General features: G+C 41.0%; 1 protein-coding gene across 1 annotated transcript in view; it reads right to left on the bottom strand.

Moving 5' to 3' along the window:
* LOC139305028 (fatty acyl-CoA reductase 1) overlaps positions 1 to 16,846 on the bottom strand; it is a 51,955-nt gene extending 35,109 nt beyond the window's left edge. The window contains exon 1 of the mRNA XM_070928963.1: positions 16,683 to 16,846. Coding sequence (XP_070785064.1) covers positions 16,683 to 16,691 — 9 coding nt within the window. The 5' untranslated portion in view covers positions 16,692 to 16,846. The remainder of the gene's footprint in view (positions 1 to 16,682) is intronic.
* Positions 16,847 to 21,789: the final 4,943 nt, after the last annotated feature.

Here is a 21,789-nt window from a genome sequence, read left to right as displayed (position 1 = left end):
TTTTGTGCTGCCGAACATTTACAGTCTGAGACTTTGTCCTTGTTCCCTTTAGACAATAAACTGACAGTAATGTGATCTGTCATGTGACTTCAGCTGTGCTTTCTCTGTGACTGATCAAAGCATTGTGTTGGATGTGTGGGCTAAAAAGCTCACAACCACGCTGCCAATGTTGCTGTTCATTTGTGTGTAACCATGACAACGGTGCACCGATACATTACAGGCCTCTTAAAGACTGGATGACAGCTTCCTGTCTCGGGTTGGCATCATTCTCCTTTTCCCAACCAATCACAGGAGCAGCGTACAGCAGTCGTGGCACGTTCAGTCTCGTCTAACATTTGCCAACCAGCCTGTAAAAAAAAAAAAAAGGAGCTGATGGGATCCCTACTTGTGAAATTTTGCACTTGGCAACAATAGCACGACATTTAGCCAAGACCGAGGCTCGATCAGCACTCAGTGGAGCTGTGATTTGTACACAAGATGAGTTGTTGTTTTTTTTTTTTATCCCCACTCTCTCTTGCTTCTTTCATCCTCTCTCCTGGGCTGCAGATTCCCGGCATGTCTGCCCAAAGACAGAAGACGGAAACCAAATCCTCCTGAGCCAAACGTGGCCCAGATAACAAAACAATCTTGTATATACTTGCTTTCCTTCCATTCTGCCGTCTGTGCATGCAATATTGAATCACACTCCCTTACACACACACATGCACAGAAAAAAGTGTGTGTGTTTGTAGTGGAAAAGAGGCGTCACATAAACTACAGCCAAGAAGAAGTCCCACTGAGCTTCACGTTATTTTAATCTTTTATCTCTGTATCTATAACTTACAGACAAGGTAACATGTGCGCACTTACTACTCTGTATGCACAGAAACCAAAATAAAAAGGTCGGTCAAGGTCCCTCTGCTGAGGCAACTGACATTCCAGCTTTGTGTTTCACAGATTCCCTGTGGACACAAGGACAAGGGCAGGGGGGGGGCTGAGAGTCACTACGGATTAACGCCTGACAATGGAAATGTTCCTGCAGCTGGAAAAGTGTTGGAATGGACGCTGCACATCCCAGATTCATGACTCTCAAATACACACACACATACACCCACTACTGCATTCTTCTAAAGGTTAGTCAACCCCACCTCCCGCCTCTCCCTACGCCTGTCAGTTAGGATGATGGTGTCCAGCCACCTTCTGCTGCAAGCCAACATGGAAACAGAAGCTAAACTGGTTATAATAAGTTAAGTTTCTGTCTCTTCTGTCTCACAGAAATCCTGCAGAGTTTACTAGGGATGTAAAGACTTAGGGCTGCAAGTGATGATCAATGTCATTATAGATTGTTTTCACAATTAATCAGTTAATCATCAGGCACTTCTAATACCAGAATACAGTGAAAAATGTCCATCACAATGTCTCTTAACAGTTCTGCCCCCTGAGGCTGCCAGCATGTTTTATCTCTTTTCATTTTGTAAGTTATTTAAGCAACAAAACTTTCTCAACATTATTTTTTTTAAATACAAAAAAAATCCCCAGAACTTGTCCTTGTCAATCACGTGCAGACAAGCAGAATAAAGCTCCGAAGTGTTTCCCTGTCAGCATTAACCTTGTCGCGTTGACACTGATGAATAAGACGGCATCCTTATCAGGGTCTGTGTTATGACTTGAAAGGAAAAGTACTGGGCAGCAAGGACGAGCACTAAAACCTTAAGGGACCAGCTTCTCAGGTTATGATGCCATCTTGACAAAGTAGCGCGTCATGTCCAAAGTCACTCAGGGTCATTTCAAAAATAAAGTTTGGAGATGCTTGAGGCGTAAGAATTCAGCTCAGCTGCAGAGATTTACTGCTGTCTGCAGGTGATGTTGCTGCACTCTGGCCTTATTTCATGTTTCCTTTTCTTCTGGTGGAGGGTTTTTCTGTGTTTGTCCTCAAAGCTTCTCTCCCCAGGAGGTCCACGCTGTTTGTCGGAGGCGGGTTGTTTTAAGCCGCAGCTCTGCAGTCCTTCTGCTGCCTCCGGCCTTTCCTCACACAACCCCTCCATTAGTGGGTCAGCTGAGTGCTGCTGGAGACACAGGCAAAAATCGAGCTCTACAGCTGCACACTGGCTAAGACCATTATAAAGGGACAAAAGCCGACAGAGGCAGGAGGGGAGGGAGGGAGTGTGGGAAAAATAGAAAGAGCAAAATGCTGCAAAATGCAGCCAATAATTAAGGCAGCATTAGTCAACTTGAGTGCCAGTGCCAAGCAGCACAAAGGAAAAGTCAGTCCCTTTCACTAACTAACACAGTGCCAACATTGTGGAAAAGAAAAAAACACGCTGAAAAGCTGAGTTATGTGTAGTACGACTGCGGGCAGTGGTTTTTACATCCCAGTGCCAACATGGAGACCTCCGAGAAGACAAGGGCCAACTAGTAAACTCAAGTAAGGAGATAGGAGGGTTTCAGGGGCCCAACAAGCCTCATCTCATCCAGGATCCAATACTCCCAGAGTGGAAACCACCACTAACACCGTGAGCAGCAACAGCAGCTCTATCTGTGTCTACACAGGATGCGTTCAGGCACAGCACAGCAGGTCACCCCCGATTTGGCAGCGCTCACAGCATGTCCTGCATCTGCAGGTACAGACATAACGCGCCCACATCGAGTCTTAATCAGCAAAGAAGGCCTGATGATCATCCAAAGCTCCTTCCATAAAAACGACAATGTTCCTAGTCTTTTTGTGGTTCTTGTCTCATGTGGAGAGGAAATGAGTCACTCAGAGTTTATCTTTAACCAGAAGGAGAGGATGAGGGTGGGTTAATGACCGGATAATGATATTAGATTAACAAAATGTATCAGCTCCTGGGAGACAAAAAGAGCTGATGTGTGAGCTGACTGTTGCTAAACCTGTCAGGCTTTCTGTTTTAAGATAACATATCCAGTTTACAGTGATAACAATAGTAGATTTAACATCAATGTTAAAAGTATGGAAACAATGGGTGAATAATTTCAGACAGAGGTAGACAAAAGCAGCTTCTCATCTATAGCCAGAAACCGTCCATTTTGTCAGATTTTGTCAGCTGTAGATAGCAAGCAGTTAGCTAATTAAGCTAACGTTAGCTCCTGAGTTAAGAAAAGTCGTCTCTGGCTGACTCATCTTAAAACAAGAATATTAATAAGCAGCATGTTTCATAACGTTATAAGCGAAAATACTTAAAGGATGACGACTAACATGTTTGTTGAACGTAACGTCATCTCAGGTAACATTGACTGGGGTTTGCTGGAGTGTAGAGCTGCTAACATTAGCCTAAACTCTGTTAGCATCAGCTTCCACACGGTGGCTGTGCTAATTGTGAACAGGGTTTTAACCTGCAAACTCACAAGCTAATGTAGTTAATGATGTGCTCCATGGCCTTGAGAATAACTGTTACTGCTGTATGTGGTGAGCTCATTAGCCCGACATGCTAGCAATTGCAGCTCACATTAGAGCAGATTAACACGCTGTCCGATCCATTCCTTCCACCTTTTCTCACGTTTTTGGTTTTCGAAAGGCAAAACAATGACACCACCCTCCAAAATCCAAAGCTTGTGAATCCTGCCATGCCTAGTTACGGTTGCTAAGCTATGATTGGACAATCAATTAAGTGAAATTCTGAATTCTTTGGAAACCAGTCCCATACTAAACAAACATGATGATGCATCGCATCTTTTCCAGCGTCCTACGGCTCGACTCCCCCGCTCCAGTATAGGATGAGGTTGCGACGTCGCCTCTTACACAAACCCACATAATTGCAAAGCACTTTTAAAAAGGGTCCTTATCCAAGATTGCATTACTGCAGAAAAACCAGCAGGTCTTCTCTTCTACTTCATTTTTTCCCCGAGGCAGCTAAAGGCTAATCTAATTAGAATTAATTATATTATCCGTGGGCTTCAAGGATTTAAGCAGTGTCTCTTTAATTTTTATCTTTTATTTTGAATCTACACATGAAGGTCGTTGCTCACTATCAGATATCTGGCCATGGGAGATTCAGTGCGAGTGTGAGCTTATGTTTCTGTGTGTACACATACACTTGCATCAGTGCATTGTCTACATTGTGTCCGATGGTAGAGGGATTCTGTAATTACACCAGCCGTCTCTGAGTGACGGAGCCTGTGGGTGCTGTGGTGTCAGTTTACGCCTGGCTCAGACCCAGACTGGCAACCAGCGTACTCCCTGAGTGCTGCAGCCGGGCCAAGAGGTCATGAACCGGCACTGTGGTCATCATGGTTTGAATCCCATGCACCTCTTTCAAGTAACAAATCCACGCCTTATTGGCAGTAATTAGGGATCAAGTAGCAGCCTATAATTTTCTCTGTTCTGTGTGTTATTTCAAGCTATTACCTACAGAAATACAACGAGATTCTGACTTGCTCTGTATTCTAACACTACAACTGCAGCATGAGCGTGAGAACGAATCTGAGAAACTAACTTGGGCCTTAAATGTACATTAACCAATTTAAAAACACAAAGACTGTACATAGTTAGCATTTACTCACAGATGAACGACATATCAAGTAAACTAGAGCTGAAACAATTAGCTGATTGACAGAAAATAGGCAATTATTTTCATTATAGATTCATCCTTTAAGTACTTTTTCCCAAAATGAACTGGGTCCGACAGCTCAAATGTGAATATTTCCTGGTTTTCTTTGTCCTTTATTATAGTAAATTCAATATCTTTGGTTTTGGACTGTTGCTTGGACAAAACAAGCAATTTATTATTATTTGTACACGATTCCTAGAAACTCACTTGTCAGGACATTTATCACAACATCAGTGGTCACACACAATGAACTACTGACTGGACAAGTTAAACCAGAAGAAGTGGTAACATGACTGGGGTCGTTTTTCAACTGTCCCACAATCTTTATTAAAGGTTATTTATGTAAAAGAAAATTACTATCAGACTTCTTAAACTCCCAAATGTTGGTTTCAGCATCGGCCTCAAAGTCCAGTTTCAGTCAGGCTACAGCATTTCCACTAGCTCTTGTTAAAAATCCCACGATGCAGTGCTTTTCCAGTACTGGGTGTGTAATTTTCCACTATTCAACACCACGCCTGTTTGTGGTGGAGCTAAACGATGATTCATCCTTCAAGTGTCTCACAATCTCAATTGACTTACTCACTATTGGCGTTTATTGTGTTTTAGCACACGGCCTCGTGGGTTTGCAATTCTTACAAATGACAAAAAATACCCACACAACCCCCAGCTGCAGAGAGCCCAGCGGTCTTTTATGATCCACTTGAGGTAGCCATTAACACAGTGGCTGATAAAAGGCCCTCGCTTTCAGCCGCCTGACAAGCTCACATATGCAGACATGCAGTGCTGATGGGAACAGGCCTTAATTGGTGAGGCACTTTCAACCCCTTATCGCAGAAACAGAAAAAGACTGGGTCACAGGCCACAGCTGCCCTGTCACTTATCCTGCAGGCTCATTTTCCTAATGTGGAACGAGGCATGGATCAGGATGAGGCTCGGGGGGGCGATTCCTCGAAGCCGCCTTCACTGCTCCACGTAACGTGTTCACTCTGGGCTGGGTGACGATTTAATATCATTGTTTATCAACTTTCAGTGGCATCATCTAAATTAATGATTCCAACAAACTAATTACAGATTAATTTACTGCTTTTATGTGTGTGTTTACATCAAGACATAAAAGTTAGTCTAAGGTTAGAAGAGCTGGATGATATATCCTTGGTAAAGCTTTATTTTATGAGTTTGCAATTTCCTAATCATATCCCAAAAGTTTCCGGGAAAGAACAATGTAATTTGGTACTGCTTATAAAGAAAATAGGAAGTTTCCTTGAAAGAAAAGCTCAGTTCAAACCCAAGTAAATATTCATTTATTATTGGAAACTTGATCATATTTGTCAGTTTATAGACGTTTATTAAAAACACGATTTGGTTTATAGTCCCGCACTAAGTGTAACAGGAACACAGTTAATTACGTTCAACATCAATTGGATTATTTTACATTAGAGGTCTTCACATTTCCACTCTTGAGACCTGACCCGACTTGGTCCAAATTATATTTAGTGTAATTAGATCAGGGTCGGTTCCTGTTGTACTGCAGCAGGTCGGGGGCGTCAATGTTTGAGTGGGCTCAATATCAGCTCTGATCAGTACTCCTCAGCTGTATATAACACTAACTCCTGGAAATATAATTATTCAATTAAAGTGACCTTGATGCAGATAAGTAGAAGGAAATTGATGAGCGGCTTAAACAATTAAAAGTTAATGAATTACTTGCTAAAATTGACATTTGCCCATTATGCGACAATGAGCTTCTGAGCTACTGTAGCGACAGCGTTTGCTACAGGTGTGATAGAGCCGACTGAAACTCCACATAAAAGATTTAACAGCTTCCTGCAGCACAATCGACTGTTGAAACAATCACACTTTTAGTTTATAGGTGTACAACGTCTCCCGACAGCCTGCAACCATTTCAAGAGCTATGTAAATTAAATTTAAGGCATTTTAAAACCTTCTAAGACCTTTAATTCAATGATTTTGAAGACCCTTCCAGACTTGCAGATACCTGGCTGTGCACACTGGGTTTTGGGAAGGTTTTTTGATGAGTCTGTTTTGGATCAGGCCCAAGGTTTAGACCAATGCATACCTCTTATTTTATATGCATTTTATATAGATTTTCCACATCACGATATATACGTGAAACATATGAGAAATGGTTATTAATATTGTGGCACTAACAGCCAAACCACCCAGCATACGGGTGAACGATTGCTCAATAATTAAGGACTCCTTCCTCTTAATCCAGGATTTGTTCATATGCATGAGAGTAAAACTGGAGCCTCAGTGTTGTAACATACTTCAAGACTTGTCCGTGTACTTGAACAACAACCAGCTCGCTCGCATGCAAACCAATATCTGTGACCAAGTCATTTAATCAGGTATCCGGTGCAAAGATAGATTTCAGACACGACACTAAGAGCAATGAACTACTTTACACACATACTAGATGGCTGCACCTCGTGCTGCTGCTGCCAGCCAGGTTTATAATTAATGACAGGGGAGCTCTGGCGTCAATTGACGAGCTGTTTGAGTATCTCATCCATCCATCCATCAATCCATCCAGCTGTCCATCCATCCATCCATCCATCCAGCATGCAGATGAGAGCCAAGGTAGAAAACACAACGCCGATGGCTGTGAACACGAGCGGCCTGAACATCCAGATTATTTCAGATTTACGCTGCTAGTGGACAGATTAGGATACAGAAATGCAACAGGATTTCAACGCTATACCATCATAATCTTTTTATTGTTGATGAATGTGACACAAGGAAACACCCCTCCCGAAATCACACACACTGCTAATTCCAGTAGAGTTATGAGGAGAGTACCTGAAGCATCTCTAGAGGGATGAGTAACCTTTAAAAACATGCAAACACAGCAGAGTGGTTGTTGCCAACTGTGCATGGAAGACAAATATACCTGGGCCAGAAGGACAGGGTTGTTGATGATGTTGTTGTTGTTGTTGTTGTTGTTATGGTTGTTGTTGTTGTTGTTGTTGTTGATGCAGGAGTGTGTGTGTGTTTCGGGGAAAAGAGGATGCAATCAGCTTTGGCTGTCTGCTGGATACAAGGTTAGGCAGAGAGATTAAAAGAAAGGCTGCTCTCTTCCTGGGATTGGAGTGAGGATGCGGTCTCAGAGGGGCCACTTAAAGCCGTACCTTCCTGCCAGAGTGGTTCAAACCACAACTGATGTGGTTCAAAACTGGGGCTAAATGGGGACTTCATCTATTTATTGGGTCGACGAGGTGCCTCTTCAAGATTCAAGGTGCTTTTATGCTTTGAACAGGTGGTAAACAAGATTACTTTGGAATTAGCAATAAGAGAAGAGTCTTATTGTTGCACAGACAAGTCATTAATATTACTGCAACTAATGATTATTTTCATGATTGATTAGTCTGTCCACAATATTTTCTATTATCGTTTAGTCTATAAAATGTGTGGTCGCAAAGTGACATCTTTTAATAGCTTGTTTTGTTCCAGTAAAAGTCTAAAACCAAAAACTATTCAATATACAATAATATAAAACGCAGCAAACCCTCACATTTGAGAAGCTAAAATTTGAGATGGTTGGCATTTCTGCTTAAATGACAAACGATTAACAGATCATCAAAATTAATTTAGTGAAATCTTACTTCCATCAGCACTGTTGCTTTCTCTGACCAACACCAACAGATAATCAAATTACTATGATATACAACAGAGAAAAGCAGCAAATTCTCACATTTGAGAAGCTGAAACCAGAAAATATTTAGTATCTTCTTAATGAATGACTTAAAGCTGCACTAATCAACACTTTCATACAAACAATGGATTAAATAACAATGTGTAACTTGAAAAGGTATCATAGTGACAAACACACAGAAAATTATCACCCGACTCTGCAGTTTACCTCACTCATTGTTTCGTTTTTTACGACCGGCACCTTTAATGTTTTGGTTCACTCTCATGGCTCTCAACCTTGCTCATTTTACGATCCGCTAATTGTTTCAGCGCTCCATCAAGCTAAAAGCAAAATGTAATGGCTTTGACGTGCACAGTAAATACATGGGGAGAATAAAAAGCCATACAGTCAGTAACAACTTGCTAAAGGGCTTGACATGATAAACCACGACATACCAGACAAACCGGACTATTTACTGTCTTTGATCCACCTGCATTCTTTTCACAAACTGCCTCGTGGTACAAAGCAGCCCTGAGAGTTGCTGCCTTTGTCTCCTCTTCACCAGGCCAATACTGTGAAGCATTGTGTTGCCTGTGCGGAGGATGAAATCACAATAAGCTCCCGCTCTCTCGTTTCCTTAACTAATCAGCGGGCAAGTGTGAGGAAATACCCTGTTAGATATTTAGAAAAGACTGTAAAAGTATAAAGAGGAAGCTTTGCAGAGCCTTGGCTGCTGGCCATATTGTACATGCATAGGAGGCTGGGCGTTCATCCAAAAAGCCCCAGACACAGACAGCAAGGTTGGGCCACCCTGCCACAGGCATCCCTAATGGGGTCCGAGACAAACATCACTGCAAATTAGCCATGGAGGTTTATTCCTTTCACTCCTTTAAAGAGACAAAACCTTGACTTGACTTAGGAGGGCATACAGTATTTAAAAAAAGGGAGAAAGGTAAACTTTTCCCTCTTAAAGAGGATGATCGCCTCAGGCATCGGTCAGTCAGCCAGATGCAACCTGCTGCTTTACTTTGTCTTATGTCATAATAAACTCAATATCTTTGGGTTTCAGACTGTTGTTCACACAAAACAAGCAATTTGATGACAATTTGAGGGCTTTACAATCTCTACAACATTACAAGACCCCCCATCCAACCCACAATACGGAGAAATCACTTCATCCTGTACATATAAAAGAGAGTTTCTCCAAATGAGGACAGATATTTTTGCTGCTGCAATCTTTCAGTTTTACTTTTAAACAGACATCAAAAGCAGGCAGAAATGTTACACAACAGCTAATAAATACCAGCTGTGCCAGCTAATTGCTCATTTGCATCAATTAGGCTGATAATGTCGCAGGCCTAACCATTTGTAAGACACACATCAATACATATCCACACCCAACGACCTGTAATCAGCGTCAGTTCCTTCAAGGCATTATCCCTTAGCAGATACAAACCGTCTGAGAACAGCTGTCTAAAAGGAACCATTTCTACCTGCTGCTGACAATTTAAAGTAAAACTGAAAGCATGAAACAGCTCCGTCCTTTCATGGACTCCTGGTTTCATCCTGTATAAAAAAATCCATCAGTTTAGTTTAAAAAATCCCATCCAAATGTCCCTTCTATCGACTCGAAACATCTTTTCTTCTCCTCAACTCACACCCCACTGGTTTACAGATCAGAAGAATCCCTCATCATGTTTATATCCGACCCCATTATCCTGTTTCAACAGAAAATACAAAAACATTTAAACAAGTAAAGATATCATTACATGCAGCAGTTTTTTTCCAGTACGGTTCCAGGTAACAGGTGAATCACTTTTCTTATGCTGTTTGTTTAGGCTTGTGTGAACACAAATCACAGCCCTGAAGCCTCAGCGTGGATTTACCGACGTGCTGAGTTGCATACATTCTTGAAACTGTATCGTGGAAGCCCTGCAGCATCGTGTTTCTGGAGAAGTGACAACGCCCTCAACATTAGATTACTGTAACTGAAGACAGTGATGTTGCAACACCTGCCCGCTCATCACAGTGTGAAACCTTCAGTTAACATTGCAACAGTATTCACTTCCTTCACCAAAGCTAATCGGCACACAAGGTCAAACAGGCTAGTTTATAAGATAATAGTAGAGAAGTATGACCTAATCTAGGATCAGTATAGGAAAACCAATATTGACTGTTCTGGTCTGGAAGTTAGTGTCAATAGGAGCTGTTGAAGTTTGTACTGAAGCAGAATCTTCACTGGAAACTTGCAAATTTCAATGTAAAGTTATTATTAATTCAGTTGGCTATGATCTGCACACTTTAGAAATGATCTTCTAGCCTCTATGTGGTGCACATTGGCTACATTAATCAACACGGAGTGACTCACCGCCAGAAAGTGCCTCTAAATCGTGTGCATTACCCTCCAGTGACATGCTGTTAAGACAGCACCCATGTCCACGTGGGGTTCAATGTCATACAAGCCTCCGCAATATACCCCCCCTCCGGTTATTAACAGCCAGGAGGACCACAGGAACCACAGATGGAGAGTGTTTTGCAAGGTGACCGATGCTAATTCCCAACATCTGCTTGAGCCTTCAACTTAAAAAAGGGACCGTACCGGTGGTTTTAAACATTGCAGCCCATTTACTGCGAATTACATACAGTGTAGTTTCCAAATCAATTTCATACAGTAGGAAAATCAATTAGGAGGCTCTTAAATAGGGCTGCATATAGAAAAACAAGGCTGGATAACCATCTGGACAAAGCGGGCTACTGCCCCAGGGCCCAGACCTTCATGATGATTCACTGTGCGTCATTAGTTTTTTTGGTAATGTCATTGATTACATATTTGATATGGAACTGCACCATTTAAGCGTAATATCAACTAGGGCAGGTTTGAGACTTTAACTTTGGGAATATGCACCATATAAACAAACAATTAAGTTGTTTCCACAAGCCAGGCAGTATTATTATAGCATAGGAGTCCTGGATGGTCTCTGGACTTATAATGAAGCTATAAAAAAAAAGGTGTTGCAAGCTGCCTTCAACTTCCCAAATGTTAAATGAACTTTGCCTACTTCAGCATATATCAGGAAATATATCAGATCTAATATATCTGATCTACGACAACATCTTTTGTCTATAAAATGTGAGAAAATAATGAAAAATAATAATTTCCCAGAGCCCAAGCTGCTGCGTTTAAAACAGTCCAAAACTCAAAGATACATACTATCATATCTGACAAAGAAAAGCAGCACATTTAAGAAGCGGAAACCAGAAATGTCTGGCTTTTTTTCCCCTTAAAAAACTGAAATGAGTAATTGATCATCAGCATCAGTTTTAAATAAAATAACTTTTGGCTAAATAAAACATAGTTTGAAGTTGGAAAGTCTTTTGATATTAGGACAGAAAATATCAACCAAAGACCAAAGAAACAAGTTTAATAATTGGACCAAGCATCGTGGTTTGATAGTCAGCCCTAACAGAGACAGGTCATCAAAAGTGTTAAAGTGCACATGATGATTTGTGGTTAAGAAGCTAAAACATAAAAACACACTTAACATCAGACAGAATATCCTCTTTAAAAAGGACCATCCTGAAAGTGATCCACACCCTCCCTCCCTCCCTCCCTCCGTCTCGTGGCCCTGGCCCCTTTCTCCTGCTCATTTATCCTCACCATCCGCAGCCTTTTGCACCAAATGCTGATTCAAGCCAATCTGGATCCTCCCATGAGAAGCAGCCAACCACAGGTGCAGGGACGACACTCCTTCATTGCCTCCCGGCCTGGTCTGAGGAGAAGCCACAGCCGACGGCTACACTGTGTGCTACTTTTTTTATTTTTATTAAACACCTGTGTTTTCTATTTACCGTTCATTTCACAAGGCTTTTCAGTGTTTTTCTCTTGAATTGCAACATTTATCATTTTATGCTCAAGAGTCATTTAGCTCCATGCCAGCTGAGACCGGTTTGACTGGCATGACTACAAGGCGAACACAGTACGAGCAGTCAAGGATGAGCAATCTGTAACTTTCAACACTTTAAAATTACAGCAAAGATGAGGCATCTAGTGCTGTTTGTCAAGATGTTTCACCGTGTTGTTGTTGGCTTAAAGTGGGAATGTCAAAGCAAGCGATGTGAATGCGGATACAATGACATTAGAAGAGCTTGGGCAAATAAAAAAATGCCAGTAACAAGAGCTTGTCTTCCTTTTAGACCAAATCCAGGAAGCAAAGCGACATGACATGAAAACATTCATGGTTCCCTGCAGATGAATCTCAAAGACTTTGGTGATAATTTGACTTTTATCTCTGGTGTCACCATTAGGTAAACACTCGTAGTTTAGAGTGAACTTTCTCGACAAGCATTGAATAGTTTACCATGAACTTTGGTGCATATCAGAGCTGCCATTAATCTTTCAACGGAAACTTTATCAGCAACTATTTTGATAATCGAATAATCATACAAGTCATTTTTATATTCTATGGTCCCTCCTGAATTGTGAAGATGTTGTGCTCATCTGTAATTAATCGTGAAAATAATCGCCAGTTTAATCGAAAATGAAAATATACAATAGCTGAGGCCCATCTACAAACATTCATGTTGCCCTCAGGATGAATTGTAAGAACTCGGGTGATTCCCTGTCTTTCCTGTAGCGCCATCATCAGGTCAAACATTTCATTTATCCCATACTTTATAACCAAAAAGCTGCAAAACTAGCGACATTCCCATCAGAATAATATAAGAAGGTAAACATTACACCTGCTAAAAATCAGCCTTTAACATTGTTATTGTAAGTATGTTAGCATGATGACGTTAGCGTTTAGCTTCAAGGCCACCAATCACACTATTCCCAGAACTGTTCTGACTGTATTTCTTTATAAAAATGTTGATCCATGACCTTAAATGTCGCAGAGACTTTTAAACTGATGACGTTTTCACTTTTTTCACACTGATGCAGACAGTGAACCAGCAGGATTCCCTGAGTGATTTATGGAAGAGATCAAACAGTCAGTGTAGCTAGCTATGTAGTTAGCATGTCTGTAGCACTCACTTCCCAGCTGCCTTGCAAGGTAATTACCTCTTAAAATGTCCACACTGAGATGTATTGCATGTTGCATCATAGTCGAACATGATGGAATGATAAAATCTGCAGCTGATATTTGTGAAAGATGCTCAGCGTGGCTTTCCCGCCTCCTCCATGCACACTTGCACTGACTGACAACACTGACAGTATAAAGAGATTTACATCCTTGCAGTGGCTGTGAAGAAGAAGCACACTGCAGTCCCCTCACCCAAGTCCACATGTTTACATTACAGCCTCCTCAAACTGCCTGAACCTGAGGCCACAGAGATGCAAGGAAGAAACAACTCCCACGCTGCTCTCCCATCATGCCTCTGTGCTACCTTACTGTGCCATACTACAACTCTCTGTGGTATGGAAATGCACTGAGGAGGAGGTTTGGAAAGAGAAACCTGCAACAGGAGACAGGAGGGAAAGGAAGCACATGCATAAAGAGGAGATTGAGAAACAAATGGAGCTCTGTGAAAGATGATAATGAAAGAAGAGGGCTGGGGGGGTTACAGGAACAGTTGCGGCTAAAGGCAAGAAAGCACAGGATGAGAGGCTGCACACACGTAAACAAGGAAGGTTATAAACCAGGAAGACAAAAGGGGACTTTCTAAATCTGCCTTCTTTGTTATGAAATCCAACAATGTCAACTTCGAACTAACTAAAGCAGCCACGTGTGTGATTTTAGATGCCATGACGGTCGAGAATAAAATGGCAGCGTGTGATCATTACTTAGTGCAGCTATAAATACATAAATGAGCACACATTCACGAAACATGCGTGCACACTTACCTAACACTTATCTGAGAGCAAAATATAGGTCATCCCGTGATGATAATTAGAGCTCTATTTGTGATCCTGATTTAGAAACCAGCTCGAGACACTTTGCTCAGTTTGCCTCTTATAGCTCAGATGGTGAAATGTATGATCACACATCAAAAACACCTCCTGAAGAGGAAATCTGCTCGCAGTTTGCACCACATGATGTTCTGAGATTTCATGTTTGGCTTGTTCTAAATAATAAAGGAAAAGTGGTTCTGTATTTGACTAATAATAAGCTTCATTCCTACACCCTATGGCAGTAACCCCCCTCCCCCCTTTAACAGCACTGTAGCAGGAGCGTCATGCACGACACATTTACATGAACAGTTTTACTTCATCATGAAGACTGTCAATTTATTACACAAGATAAAAACATCTAATATTGATTATATTGGCTTATTGTGTGTGAATTATGCGCGTTTGTGTTCGAGATCTATATGTTTGTTTTAACGATACTCATGATTAGTTGATTTAACTGATTAGAAAATGAACTATTTTGATTATTGAATAGTCATTTCTGTCATTTTTCATGCCAAACATTTTCTGGATCCAGCTTCTCGAGTTGAAGATCGTCATTGAAAACTGAATATTTTGTGATTGATAGACAAAATGATTAAAAATCAGCAGTTTTAATTGATAAGCTTGTTTGAAGTGATTCCTGGAGTTGAATAAATGCACCCTTGCGCTGTGGGGGTGAAGGTGCATGTGTAGCATGACATTAGGCAACAGCAAGAGTGTAGAGCAGGCTTGTCAGGTGCTTTGTAAAGCCAAGCCTTTATCATGGGAGTTCACTTTCCCAGTTTAAAAATGTAAAAATAGAACTGTGATAAATAGGTACACAGATACAGGACTGACTGCTCTGACGCGAGGCAGCACTCCCAGTAAATATGTTTCCAAGTCTAAAGTAAAACATCACATTGTAAAATTGTGGCTCTGCGGTCTGATGTGCGTCCATGTGGGAGGCCAGAGCTGCCGAGCCAAGCTCTGATCTGAGCTCTGATCTGAGCTCAAGCTGCTGCCCAGTTTGCACATTCACCATCAGGAGAGTCAGGTGGGCTTTTACCGCTGAGCAAGACCACATCAGCGAGGAGGTGATTCAAACGGCTCGCCTCCACATGGCAAAACACACACACACACACACACACTCACACACACACACACACACACACACACACACACACACACACACACACACACACACACACACACACACAGTAAAAACCGACAGGGCGGTCAGATCTGGCTTTCTGTTTTGTAATAATATCTTATTTTTCTAAACAGACGCTGTTATACATCACTGCGACGGTTAAAAAAAACAATGTAAAGAAATTTACATTTTCATAAATCCGTGCCAACAGTCTCCATTCGACAGCATCAAGGCAGACATGTTGTTGAAAGGCCACTTCCGGTACGACATTTCAAAATGTAACAAATGCATGTGACAAAGTACCAACATTAGGGCTGCAACTACCGATTATTTTCATTTTCGATTAACCTATCAAATATTTTATCAATGGAACTTTAATGAGTAATCAATTAACAAATGAGTTGGCAATTTATTATTGTTTTATTTATCGCAGTTCAAACAGATATATATGCTCTACATTGGAAGGGGAATAAGAGGCAGATTTAAAACAGTTGACAACATTGTGGTGTGAGGTTTTAAAGGATACTTTTACTTTTGGGTGAAAAATGATATTTGATAGTTATAGACAATATTGAAAATGTATGTCTATGATGTGAAATATTCCAGTATAATCCCTTTACCTTTATTTCTTTCTTTCAGTGTATTTGTAAATCTGTACATTTGTAAATTACAGTTGTTTTTTAGTTTTAGTAGCTTTTTTACAACAGTCTTCATTGTTTTTATTTGTTATTTCTTGATTTTCTACTTATATATCTCTATTGCATTATCCTGTATGCTGCTGGAACAATGCAAATGTCCCCGTTGAGGGGTTAATAAAGGATGATCTTATCTTGTACTACAAAACTAATCAAAATGTCAAAATGGCACCATTGCTTTCAAAGCACTTTACAATTACTCTACTTGGCCAGGGTGGGGATAATTAGGCTCCAGGTCAAGTACAGAAATCCAGAATAAAAATGTTCAACATGGTGGTTTTTACTCCGATTTTGATGAAAATTGTAAATTTCTTTTATATGCAATATTTTTATGATTTTCTTTTGAAGGCCACTGTCCCTACTTCCTGTCTCGTTAGCGCTAACGGATGCTAGCTTGCCCAAGCTGCTCCACGCTGACTGCGGCTCGAGCTGCCAAGCTGCCCGCCGCCCTGTCGTCAGAGGCGGCTACAACTTCGTGCTAACTGTGTGCTCTGTCGTTTCACAGCTCCCACGAACAAACGAACGATATTGAATCCAAAACGTTATGACTTTTACCAACTGGGTGAGCTCGGAGACATTTTCAGCCCCGGCGTGTTGATGCTCCCTCCCGCTGCTCCGACCACACAGCCGACAAAACCAATGAAAGATGCTCCGGCAGCGGCGTGCCAACACAGATCTCTGCTTCCCAAGATCCATATTCAAATCCTGATCAACAACCCCGCCACCGCCGTTTGAAAGTTAAAAAAAGGAAAAGAAATAAAATGCTTCCTACCGTTGACATCGGTTGATGCGGGCGACTCCTTCCTCTTGCGGGTTTCAAAGAGGCTGTGTGGTGCGGCAGCTGCGGACTCTCTGCCTCCTCCCACCGGCCGCCCCTGGGCTCTGGCTGCTGGGATACTTCCACCGACAAAAAAAGCCCAGTTCGGCCCTGCCGACTGCCTGTCTGTCTACAGACTACTGCAGCTAGACAGACTGCTACACAAATAAGAGATACTGAGTGGGCAGGGCGCGTCACCCCGCCCGTGGGCCCTCCCCTAGTTCCGCCGCTACACGCCGTTCCGAGCGTCACGCCAAATTTCATTCAAAAACCAGGGATGTTAACGTGGCGTGCTTGATATGTGGAGAATCGTTGTTCGTTGAAAAGCTTTAAGTATGACTCTTCATCTGAATCATCAGAATATTAATTCGGCATATACCAAAAGCAAATGCAAACGCTTTATTTCACCGAAATATAACATTTGCATGGCACAATACTTACTCTTAGAAGAACTAAGAAGCATTATCATGCAAAGGCTTGAAGAATTCAGATATTTTGATCATAGGTGAATGAAACTGGAATGAATTCAAACCCAATTCTTAGTTCATAAAGAAAAAACTCAGAGAATATTTGAGGATGACAGTGATACATATAGTTTTTCTCTTGTGTCAGAAATCTATCCTCTCTAGATGGGGTTTCTCTCAAAACCAACTCCCACATTGACCATTTCTTTCTGGAAGAGCAGAAATCTGGACAGAAACAATCAATACAATAAGATAAGATACAATAAGAAACCCAAACATTATCCATGTCCTCTAAATGGTGTGATGAACTGTCTCTAAATTACTTGAAACAGTACACGACCTATCTCCTAACATAAACTGATCCATTGATCGCTCTTAAACTGAACCCAGTGTTCATTCTGCAGCTAAAACATCTTGTCAGAACAGGCCCTTTTCCATTTAAACCCACATAAAAAACATGCAAGGCAGATCATTTGCTTCCCTGGTTGCAAAACACTGACGTATAATTAAAGTTATCAAGCACCAGGCATCAAATACCACCATAACGGTTATTACATCCAGCCTGTTACCTGGAGAACACTTAAAACCTCCAGTTGGTGCCATTATCCACATCTTACAGCTTTGATTATGACTCAGCCTATCACAGTTTCACTGCACTTAGCTGAAGGGCACAGACTTTTTTTGCTACAGCTGTGCAATAATAATATAATTGACAAAATAAATTTCTAGTCAGCTGTGAAAGTATGAAAACAGGATGGCACGGCTCTGCACATGGTTGAACAGGTTTAGCAGACAGTTCTGGATAATATGGGACATCTGAGTATTTGTCCATGTGTGTGCTTAGTGGCTTTTAACCCCCAAACAATTTGAAGGCCATGCACTCAAAGTGGCACACAGGAACAGGACAACCCATTGCTTCTTCTGCAGGTAATCCTTGTTGTACAACCTATTATTTATTATCCCTTAAATGTATGTTTTCCTCACAGACATTTGTAACCACATTTTTTGCTGATGGCAGTAATGTTTAACCTAAAAAGTCATGGCTGAAACACTGTACGCTTTATTTAGTTTCGACAAGAGTGCTGTAATATGTTTAAAATGTGTTACTGAGCATGAAGCTGTGCATGCTCAGGACTTTCCAGAGTCCACGTTGCTCCCAAAGGAGTTGATTCTTTTTCCTGCGACTGTCAGAAAATCTGGCTAACTAATGACGAGGGAACGGAGATGCTGTTAAAGATTTATTTTTGTGCGATGCAGAGGAGTCTTCTTGAAGGATGAAGTCATTGTGCGTTGCGTTATCTCTGCACTGCAGTTATTTTACTGGCAATATGTTCAGTGTTGACGAGATGCTACAGGATGAAGCAATTCAATGAGGGGGAACACCAGAAACGTCGGTGGAGGAGGTAAAGCAATCCATCAAACACTGCTGTGAAAATCTGACTCATGCCTACTGTCAATTGCATTAGTGTGTGTGCTTGGGAGATACATTAGGGCAGAGTGTGGTCCAGGGATGTGAGCCATACTGGTAAACAGTCATTAGTGCAGCTCAGATGAACAATTTCAACTCATAAAACTGCTGTATAACACTATAATCAGCTGACTGTATAGCTGTGCATCTGCAGAATATTACTAATGATTTGAGCCCAGCAATGTATAAAGTTATTGCCTTTGAGTGCCATTTGATAAACATGTCCTCCACTCTGATGTCCTTGCTGTCACTTCAGAAAGAGCAGAGCAGTCTGTTGAGGCCTGTACTAAGCTCGTCTGTCTCCCAGCGGAGACATGAGCACAGCTCTGGATTGATTCGCCCCTGTGGAGAATACAGGCACCAGCCAGCAGCCTCCAGCTGGCAGCAGGCAGCCCCGACCAGCGCTGCCTCTGCAGGAGAGCTCGTTGTCCCGCTCCTGCAGCGCTTCATTTCTCACCCTGCGTTTCTTTTGTGTCTCTTTCCTGTCTGTTTGATGCACACACCTCTGTATACATACAGCATGTAGACCCATTCTTAATGCTAGACATGCGATCAAATAAAAGACCAGTTTGAGGCAGAAACAGAGTCACACATGGGACACATTAAATCAAGTCTAAGGTTTGCTAAAATGTAAAATCCCATCTTAGTCATGCAAGCTGCATTTCACGTGTTTTTTTAGTGTGTATTGTGACAGGATGTACGTGTGAAAACCACAACACCAACTGGAGGAAGTGTGTGCACTAGTGTCTTTGAATTTCCCAAAGCTGCTGGAGAGGTTGAAGATCATGTAAATGTCATAATTTAAAGTGTATGCATTAAAATATGATGTGATATTCTGTAGTTTCTGAAATCATATCATCACACTGGATGATAGAAAAAAAACATTTTGTAAGAGGAAATGTCTGACTAAGAACTTTATGTAAGTTCAACAATTATGAAACCAAGCTGCATAAAAATATATGCCTGGCCTACACTGACCTCTAGTGGAGACATGGAGAACGTGCGCACAAGGCATGAAGCCATTTAATTTTCTATACAACTGGCACTAAGTTGACAGGAAACTATCAGTAATTATATTATGTACTTCTAACGGCCAGTATCCTCTTGAACAAATCAAATCATTTGTGACAATTCCCTTTTCTATAAGTAAGTATGTGTATTTCACCTGGCCTCGCAGATGCCCCCATGTGGCCAAATAGTGACACTACAACAGCACAAACAAGTTTCAAAAGAACTCCATGACAGTTTTTGTGTATTTGCTTACAAACACACACAGAAGCACAGACCCACAGTGGCAACTCTTTATTTTAACCCCCACTGCCTATTTAGCATTTATAAGCAGCATGTAAACAAGGAATAAATGGTCATAACACACTATAATGTAACTGTAAACACATATAAGCGTAATATTTATTAAGTATTAAAGTTTGTCAATAACTAAAACTTCTCTTAAGAAGCATCTGTAGCTGATATATAAAGTGTATAATAATAACAGCTGTAATCATATAAAATATGTATATGAACATGAAATATGATTATTTATTAATGAAGTGTTTGACAACAGAGCAAACTATATGAGATGCAGCTGAAAGCTCGGAAAGAGATCTAGTAAGTGGACCTTGAGTTAAAGGGGCACTCCACTGATTTTACAGTTCAGTTCCTCTTCATGAGGCGTACAACTGTTTCCCTGAAGGAAGTCGTTTTAGTTTATTAACAGCTAATAAATGAAGGATTTGTACATGTATATCGTTAAAGGAATATTTAAGCATTTTGAGAAATCTTGCCGTGTTGCTGAGAGTTAGATGGAAAGATTGTCACCACTGTTGTATCTGTCCGTATAAAGTTGCAGCCAGCAGTTAGCTTAGCTTAGCACAAAGACTGGAAACAGGGGGAAACTGTTAGCCTGGCTTGTCTGAAGGTAACAAAATCCACCTCTGAAGCTCACTAACTAACAGGTTGTGTTTCATTTCTTTAATAATACAAAAACTAAAGTGTGAAGATGACAATATGTGTTCCCCTCTGTTTCCAGTCTTTGTGCTAAGCTAAGCTAATCGGCTGTTGGCGGTCGCTATATATTTACGACACAAGTATCGTATCAATCTTCTCATCAAAGTCTCGGCAAGGAAACAAACAAGTGTTTTTCTCAAAATGGAAAACTATTCCTGTAAATACGACTATAGCTGTGTTACGGTTTATACACAAGGTACACTTATATCTGTTTACAAGGTTAGAGTGAAGCGTTACTTGTGCACTTCTTCTATATGAACAGTATGCTTTAATAAAAACAGACACCCATAATAAATCACACAGCAGCATGTCCTAAATAAATCTTTCATGTTGTGTCAAGATTTTCTTTTATTTTGACAGCGTTTCAGAATATCATACAGGTAAACAAGATTTTTGCAAAAGTTAATATATCCATAGTGTTGCATTTCATAAAAATAGTTGCTCCACTTACAGTCTTTGTGACCATCAATAGTACACTGAGTCATATTTATAGAGATATTTGTTCAGGGTCTACACACTGCTATAACACTACACAGTGATACTGAGCCGCTTGGGTGGGAGTTCATGGTGTAGCGCGTGCTGTTCATTTCAACACACACACACACACACACACACACACACACTTTGCAAAAAGAAACTTCAATGTCTTTTTTGTTGTTGTTCTTTTTGCGATCTGTAGAAAACTACTTACAATTTGGCTCAATGGAGACGAGCTCAGACGTGGAAAGCAGTGAGTTGTGCAAAGGCTGAGCAAAAATACGCACATTTTTTGTCTCTGCTTCAAAACAGAAGTCAGAAAATAAAGGAGAAGATGAGCATGATGATACAGTATGAAAGCAGCGTTTGCTACCTTTAGTCTGAAAAATGTAAAATTTAGGTTTGGGGCTTCTTTTTTATTTTTTTTTTTTGTGATATTGTCCCTGCACACACCATCTACAAGTGATTGAAGGGCTGAGCCGTTTGTGCCTGGCTGATGATTTTCTTCAACATAATAATTCATATCCCAAACCCTCTGTGTCAGGTTGTGCTTTAGAGTCAGGCAGCTTATTCCTTGTGTAATTACGGATCACAATGGCAAACATAATGACTTGTCTCCCTTTGCTCTTTTATTCTTTAAACACTG

This window comes from Enoplosus armatus, chromosome 22 (genome assembly GCF_043641665.1).
Source record: "Enoplosus armatus isolate fEnoArm2 chromosome 22, fEnoArm2.hap1, whole genome shotgun sequence".
NCBI lineage: Eukaryota > Metazoa > Chordata > Actinopteri > Centrarchiformes > Enoplosidae > Enoplosus > Enoplosus armatus.
This window is presented reverse-complemented; position numbering and strand designations above follow the sequence as displayed.